This window comes from Brassica napus, chromosome C8 (genome assembly GCF_020379485.1).
Source record: "Brassica napus cultivar Da-Ae chromosome C8, Da-Ae, whole genome shotgun sequence".
In the NCBI taxonomy this organism is placed as follows: domain Eukaryota; kingdom Viridiplantae; phylum Streptophyta; class Magnoliopsida; order Brassicales; family Brassicaceae; genus Brassica; species Brassica napus.
This window is the reverse complement of record NC_063451.1, coordinates 15,356,175-15,364,805: the sequence shown is the minus strand read 5'-3', so window position 1 is coordinate 15,364,805 and position 8,631 is coordinate 15,356,175. Positions and strand designations below refer to the sequence as shown.

Genomic DNA, 8,631 nt, shown 5'->3' with positions numbered 1-8,631 from the left:
AAAACCTGTAGATACTTGTGTCGGAGAATTAATGACATGATCGTCAGGAGAGGCAGCACCATCCATAAACTTTTCAAAGTTTTTAATCATATTCTAAATATGATCAAATTTCTAACCCGTTTTGAATTGTACATCTTCACTTAACATTATTTTGGCTTGATCAAACTGCAAAATTGCACATCGTTTAAAATAAAAATTTATAATTTGAAAAATAATAATAAATTTATAAATTATATAGTAAAACTAATAATCTCATTATTCGAAGTACCACTGGGACGTCGATTTTGCATTGTTTGGTGAATGCTTGCATATTTCATTGCTTTCACAATAATTTGAATTCGAAATTGCACAGATCTTTTTATATACTCAAACTAAGTCTTCTTCTTCTTTTTGCACCAACACACGAGAACAAAAAATATCAGATAACTGTTATGCATCTTTAATTGGATCTTGAGAAATTTCCATTGTTAAACTTGACATAAAAAAATTTATCTTACTAGAGTGTAAATATTTTAAAATAGTTTATATAGAAACCACCAATATTTATAGATGCATATAATTTTAATTTTATTGATTTCCAATACGTTAAATTATGTTGGTTTTTAAAATGTTATTTATATGCCATGCAAAAGTCAAAAGATCTTTTTCTATGTCATGCATTTGTGAATAAAATTTGTTTGGCTTTTCAAAATGTGATTTCTATGTCATGCAAAGGTCATAAGATCATTTTCTATGTCATGCAAAAACTAAATGCTTATGAATAAATTTTGTTGGCTTTTCAAAAAGTGATTTCTTTAGCATGCAAAGCTCAAAATATATTCAAACTCAGAGTCAATCAAAATGTCCTACAATACATGGTTTCTACGCCATGCAAAGTCAGTCAAAATATTTTAACCATTAACGTAAGTTTTTGAATTTTTCAAAACATAGTTTATATGCCATGCAAAGTCAGTCACAATTAGATAAATATATTTTTAAAGCACTATTAAAGAGATAACTAAAATTCCATAAATATCACAAAAAATAATATTAAGCACCAGAATTCCATATTGTTTTCCCTAGATATTCTTTCTCAAAATGAATTTTTATTTTTTTAAGAATAGCAAATCTTCTTGGTTTATCATCCTCTTCCGATGATGATGAAGGTATGGATATCCTTTATAACATCGACAACTAAAAAGAAGCCTAACATCTTGCTATGTCAAACAACAATTTGGTCATTCAATATCTTCTCAATCAATAAAGAATTTGGTTATTCATGGTGGTTCAGTCCGAAAGAATTATTTCATCCACCTTCATCGAGAGAGCGCACATTTTTGACTATTTAATGATTATGTTTTGGAGACTCTGACTGGCAATGACAATATGTTTCGCAAAAGATATTGTATGTCATAATCTTTATTCTTTTGTATTATAGATGCAGCTGAAAGTTATGACAACTACTTCACACAACAGAGAGATACAATGTGTAGACTTGGATTATCTTCTCCTAAAAAGTATGAATGCTAGCATATGGTCTTCCTACATATGCCACAGATGAATGAGTAAAACTAAGCGAATCAACGACAATTGAAAGTATGAAAAAAATTTGTCGAGCCATCGTCAAAATAATTTCATAAAAACACCTACGGTCACCAGTGTCTAGTGATATTGCTAGACTTCTTTATATTGGTGTAAAACGGAGATTTCTAGAGATGATTGTTATATTGAATTAACTGGAAGTGGAAGAATTTTCCTACCGCTTAGGCAGGACAAATGCATGTCGTAGTGGATCACCAACTATACTTGTTGAAGTTATGGAAAATTATGATCTTTGGTTATGACATGCATATTTCGTAATGCCAAGGACTTCTCATTATTTCTCAAATTTTGCTCATGGTGTTACTCCTCATGCTCATTATTTTATTCAAGGAGAATAATATTATATGTGTTACAATTTAGCAGTTGGTATTTATCCGAAATGGTCAGCCATATTGCAAACTATTAAAGAGCCAAGGGGTCAAAAATAAATATTTTTCAACGCAACAATAGCATGCATGAAAGATGTTGAACGTGCATATGGAATTCTATAGTCGCTTTTTGCTATTGTGAAAGGACCTGTTCAATTTTGGAAAAAAAGTTGAGTTTCTGTTCCAAATTTAGTTGATGCATCAAGTTAACGCTCATCCTCAATTATCATGTTATGTAAAATTGTACATGTAGTCATGATGGACATGAATTTTCACTATGGTCGACTATTTCGTTCTATCGTGACTACATGTATAATTTTACATAACATGATAATTGAGGATAAACGTGAAAACTCAATTCAACTATTGAAGTTAGAAGAGAAGTTCTACTCCTTTTACAAAAACGAACAGGTCCTTTCACAATAGTGAAATACAACTGTAGAACTCCAAATGCACGTTCAACATTTTTTTGCATGATTGTTGTTGCGTTACAAAAAAAAAAAAATTGTTACTTGGCCTTTGAATAGTTTGCACTATGGTCGACCATTCGGATAAATACCATCCGCTAAATAGCAACCCTATGTAGTATTATTTCGTTAAATAAAATATGAGCACAAGGAGCAATACCTTGAGCAAGATTGTAGAAAATTTGAGAATACTCTAACACATTGATATCGTTATTAGTGCATGACATTCCGAAATATGCATTCCATATCCAAAGATTATAATCTGCCATAGCTTCACAAATTATAGTTGCTCCAGCTCAAGCATGCCTACCTCTAGAATTCTCTCCACATGGTTAACATAAAAAAGTAAGTGCATTTTTGTTACATATATTGCCAAATCAATTCTTATAAACTATTTTCACCTAATCTACTACCACAAACTCGGGTTACTACATTCACCCCTACTAACAGAGTGCTACGTCCTTGTTCCATATTTGGATTGTGACCCTCCAATGGTGTGAGTCCACTAGACTCCATACACTAATCAAATTTTGGTTCTGATACTAATTGTAACGCTCTGACCCACCAACATTCATGGGCCCCCATCTACTCTCGGCCCGTGAGCTTCACTCTCATTCGACGTCTGTTGTATTATTAAAAAATCTCGGTAGACTTGATATACTAATTCTGGAAACACGACGTAACCTTCTTTGTGCTTTATCCTCACTCACACAATACCAAGATTGACCAGATTGCACCAGATTCTTTATAGGTCATCCATTTTTTTATTGTTCTAGTTTAACCACCCTTAATTATGGAATTCTCTCTAAATGGTTAACCGAAAAGATAAATACAATTTGGGTCATAGATAACTAAATAAATTCTTATATCAATTACACTTAATCTAGTACCACAAACCCGGGTACTACACCACAACTCTACATTCTCTTAAAGTTTTGGGCGGTCTATATTGTATTACTTTACTCTTAGTCGTTTTCTTAATCAAAGAACAATAAATTCAATGTACTAACGAAAATAAATAAATCAACGATGATTAATGAATAGGCGGATCTAGTAAGTGTTATTGTATAGAACCAAAACTATGATCAGACTAAAATTACTTTCAACAAATATTGTCCAAAAATAAGAAAATAAATTTATATCTTTTATAGCTCATTAAAATGTATGAAATGAAAGATTCCTTAAAAAAAAGAAATATTAATTTGTTTGATCTTAAAATATCACTAGTGAGATGAGATAAAGACATTTATGATGATTTAGTCAAAATTTTCCTACACACATTCTACGATTTGCGACACAAATATTATATTTGTACACTTCTATTTGATGTTTTTTTTAATTTGTTATGTTTATATATAATGTTGAAGTGGTATTGAGTTTTTAATTATGTACAATTAGGTCAATGGTCAACGATAAGATTTTCTAAGAAAAAACATTTTCACGTAATCTGGATATAGACGCAATTCTCTTCAAGATAAAGAGTTGTAGAATAATGTCATGCCTCGAAGGTTTTTAATAGAATTTGTTTCCGTGTCACCTATTGGTTTATTTCTTTTTCATACAAATAAAATATATGTTGTATCTTATTTGGTAAAATAATTTTAAGTTTATATTAATGTTTATTCAAAAAAATTTAAATATATATAATAATATTTACAGTTAATAGTTTATATTATTAATATTTTAAAATTTAAATCAACGCAACACACAAAGTTACGAATTCATGTATATTAAATAAACAAAATAACAGGGGAAACATATATGAAGATTTCATTATTTTCTGAATTTTACCAAAAACAATAAAAACTAAAAATATTTAAAACTTATTTATCACTTGTCTAGCGGAGGCAGCTATGATAATATTTAGAGAAATGACGTCAAAATATGTTTTTGTTCCTAAACTATCTCATAAGATTTAAAATGACCGAGTTAGGTTTTATTAAAGGGGTAAATTACAATTATAACTATTTCATAGATATATATATATTAAAGATATATATATTTAAAAAAATTAAGGTAAAATTTAAAAAAGAAAAAAAACTGAAAAAAACATTTCAAATTTTTTGTTCAAAATTTTTTTTGGAAAAGTTTTTTCTTTTTAAACAAGTTTATGAAGACTAGAATGTGTATGATATCTTCATGAATTTAAGTTAAATGCATATTTGAGATAAAATTACTGAATGAATATTATACTGTCTTTCTAAAATTTTGGAAGATATTTATAAATAAGTATAATATCCTCATAAATGTGTAGTTAATAATATATTCTTAAATGTGAATTATCTTCGATAATCTATAATTGTCTCGAAAATTTCGATATACTAGGAAAATCTTCATAAATAAATATATATATATATATATATATATATGAATATCTTACTGAATTTTAATCATATGTATATTTAGTTAGATATTCTAGAATATGTATAACATTTTCCTAAATTTTTAGGAATATTTCTCTGAATTTGATATCAAAATTTTATGAAATAATTATAAATATTAAAAAAAAAATTTGTAAAAATTATTTAAAAATATTATAAGTATCATATATATTCAGTAATATTTTCCTAAATATGCATATAAGTCGATTTCATGAAGATGTACATATTTAGGAAGACCTTCTTAAATATACATACAAGTTACATTCAAGACATTTTATCACACGTTATGGATGTATTCCTGAATTTTAGATTTTTTTCTTACAGATTCAGGAAGATATCATACATATTTAGGAATGTTTTCATAAACCATTTTAAAAGAAAAACGTTCCTAAAAACTTTGGAAAAAAGGCTTGCGAAAAAAATATTTTTGATTTTATTATTTCTATTTTAAATATTTTTTTTAATATATTTAATAAATAATTAAATAAAATTATAAATGAGGATATAAATATCATTTATCTCTTTAATAAAACAAAATTTGGCAACTTTAAAATTTTAGGACTATTCCGAGAATAAAAACTAAAAGACGACTATTTATGAGATATTTATTGGTGTCAACTTTAAAATATAAGCTATGTTATTATTAACTATATAATTAGGATATTTTTATTTATCCAAATATATTTTTTTATAAATTAAGTGTTTGAATGTTGAAAAATAATAAAAATAAGATGGAGAACAAATTAATAACTAAATGATTATGTCAAGAAAAATCATTAGCCAAAAAAAGAAGAAAACATTTACTTGTCTAAAAATCATGGGTTCAATTTTTTCCAGCAAAGATTACTTGGTCAATATAACCTATATAATGTTATACCAAATTTTCTTTTCAAAAGACGAGTACAATTTTTTTAAAAAATCATATGGTTGATTGACCCCCATCTCCTCAACCTGTCTCCGCCAGTGCACTTGCCATACCTCGTCCCCATCTAGGTCCGCCCTCTATAATGATATTCTTTAATAATGCTGGTCACTACTTTCTTCTATCTTTTTTTCTCATTTCTTCTATTCAAGTGTTATTAACTATCCAAATTTAGCTGCATTCTAAAAAGAATTGTCAACAAGTGCTATATGATACTATAATATATAAAGTCAACTTTCTATTTGCTTATAACCGAGTACAAACTAGGGTTGACTATTTGAGTTTTCAGATGAGCAAACTATAAACATTTTTGGAGAAAGAGCTTTCATTTATGGCTGAGATCTCTGATACTACCCCACAAACACAAACTGTCACCTTCGACATCGAAGACGGTGGATCAGGAGGTGATTCCCGATCACCGGGTATTTCCCGTCCCCTTGTATCCGTATCTTTCGTTCAAAAGGTAATGATATTAGTTGCATTTTTATTGTAATAGATGTTTTCCTAACGTAATAGAGACATATTGATAGTAATTAGTTTGATTCAAGATTAGCATATGCCTATTCAGTTTCGACGTTGGTTTGAGTTTTTGGCCTTTGAGTATTCAAATTTATGAAGTATAATAACCAAACCGAATTACATTTATAATGGATCGGTCTGGTATAGTTTTGTTTCTATAACAAAATAAAACGTAGTTTAAAATATTAGTTTTCTTAAAGATTTTTACGGTAGTTGTATTGATTATTTTATTCAAAAAAAAAAGATAATGACGTTCGAGCTAAGAAAAAGATCCGTGTGAATCTTTTTCCTTTAATTGATAGGAATATGTAGATAAATTAAGAGTTAGAATTAATTTCTTATATATATATATATATATATAATAACATAGCTTCAGCTGAAATCGTATTGTTGTCAACTATATATTCTAGTTGATTGGCGAGTTCGTGGGGACATTCTCTCTCATATTTGCTGGCTGCGCGGCTATCGTGGTAAATGATACGTACGGTAAAGCGGTGACACTTCCTGGTATAGCTTTGGTATGGGGATTAACCGTAATGGTTATGATCTACTCAATTGGTCATGTCTCTGGTGCACATTTCAACCCTGCTGTTTCCATTGCATTTGCCTCTTCTAGAAAGTTCCCGTTTAAACAGGTAACCACATATACTAGTATCAACTAATTCAGTTATTATTTCTTAGTGTTACAGTTGTACCCATTCACCAAATAGTATAGACTTTTGTATGACATATGCATGCCGATCACGGAATGCAAGATATATTTCGTGATTTACATCATACATTGTGCATGATCACATTTTTATCCACCCATTTGATGATATTGCAATATCAAAAATTAAAATCCAAAGGAAAAATCTTTCGCAAATTTATAATCAAATCAAACGGTATCTCATATAGTCATATTCCACCCCACAATTTTCTCTTTCATTTTCATGAATATCGTAATACCAACCTAAGCCATAAATTCTATGTATAATAAGTTTTGATTGGTCTCTTTATATAGGTTCCGGGCTATATAGCCGCACAACTTCTCGGCTCAACTTTAGCTGCTGAGGCTCTACGACTTGTGTTCCATCTGGACGACAACGTTTGTAGCCTCAAAGGCGATGTTTATGTGGGAACATACCCGTCAAGTTCCAACACGGCAACGTTTGTAATGGAGTTCATCACTACTTTCAACTTGATGTTCGTTATCTCGGCTGTAGCTACTGATAAACGAGCCAATGGATCATTCGCAGGCATTGCTATTGGCGCAACAGTTGTACTCGACATCCTGTTCTGCGGGTAGTTAATCCAAGCCATTAAAATATTGTTTACAAAGTTATTATTTTTGTTTTATAAAAAATATGCAGTAAAATTCTATATTTTGATAAATTGATTAGGCCAATCTCCGGAGCATCAATGAACCCAGCAAGAAGCTTAGGGCCTGCACTTATATGGGGATGCTATAAGGATTTATGGTTGTACATTGTTTCACCGGTTATTGGAGCATTAACAGGTGCGTGGACTTATGATATGTTACGGTCTACAAAAAAATCATATGGTGAGATAATACGTCCAAATTGCAATAAAATTCCTTCGAGAGATCGCCAAGAAGCATCTCAAGACGAGATTTGTGTTCTTCAAGTGGTCAACCAGGCTAACCGGAAAGAATTCATATGTTCATCGCCCACTGATATCAACGACAAAAGAAATGTCACATGCAAGTTGCCATAAAATATCTATGTACTATTCACAACATGAATCTATCGTGCTTTATACTTTCAAAATTTAGTTCACAGTTGCACGTACAAAAACAAAGCTTTGTTGAAAAAAAGTTTCAAAGTCTGTTAAATATTTTCTATGATATACAAATGTTTAAAATAAAAACTGTACTTCGTAAAGTATTTATTTCGAAATTTAAATGTATCAATAAAACAATCTTGTTAAATGTGTGTATTCTTTTGACTTTTTTTCAAGTTAACAATACATTTTGTGTTTTGACCTAGTAGCTTGAGTATATATTCTTAACATCAAGAAGGTGGTACTGGATTAAAGAATTTAACTGATTCTAAAAGAATTCAAGTAAAGCTATAAATAATAAATTTTAAAGAATTTGATAAAGATTTTAAATGCATCTGTCTAATTCTGTTGTTTTATATTTAAAAAAAAATCACATAAATGTAATAGAAATCAATTCCTTTAAACTTTGGGAACTAATCATTTTACACGAAGGAAAAATTGAATAAAATTTTGACTAAAATAAATGTTGAAAAAATTCACAAGCACTAATTAGGTGTTGTATATATGATTATTAATTAGGTGGACGTCTAAACCAATTTTTTAGAAAACGTCATTTTGTTTATGCTTGATTAGCCATTATAACAAACTTTTAGAACAATGTAAAAAATAAT

At 29.2% G+C, this 8,631-nt stretch overlaps 1 protein-coding gene across 2 annotated transcripts; it reads left to right on the top strand.

The window, feature by feature from the left end:
• LOC106379731 (aquaporin NIP3-1-like) lies at window positions 1-8,011 on the top strand. Of its 2 annotated transcripts, XM_013819610.3 has the most exons (4): window positions 10-6,182; window positions 6,649-6,873; window positions 7,242-7,522; window positions 7,621-8,011. In XM_013819610.3, the coding sequence occupies exons 1-4, from the start codon at window positions 6,051-6,053 to the stop codon at window positions 7,952-7,954; spliced, it is 972 nt and encodes a 323-aa protein (XP_013675064.1). In that variant the 5' UTR covers window positions 10-6,050; the 3' UTR covers window positions 7,955-8,011. The 2 variants fall into 2 exon arrangements, with proteins under 2 accessions (XP_022563434.1, XP_013675064.1); XM_022707713.2 differs by lacking the exon at window positions 7,242-7,522 and having other exon boundaries at window positions 1-6,182; window positions 7,621-7,895.
• Window positions 8,012-8,631: the final 620 nt, after the last annotated feature.

Excerpts from the sequence above, each read along its gene's own strand:
- LOC106379731 (XM_013819610.3), top strand. The coding sequence starts at position 6,051 with ATGGCTGAGATCTCTGATACTACCCCACAAACACAAACTGTCACCTTC. Across the intron at positions 6,874-7,241 it reads GAAAGTTCCCGTTTAAACAG|GTTCCGGGCTATATAGCCGC; the intron begins GTAACCACATAT and ends CTCTTTATATAG. Across the intron at positions 7,523-7,620 it reads CTCGACATCCTGTTCTGCGG|GCCAATCTCCGGAGCATCAA; the intron begins GTAGTTAATCCA and ends TAAATTGATTAG.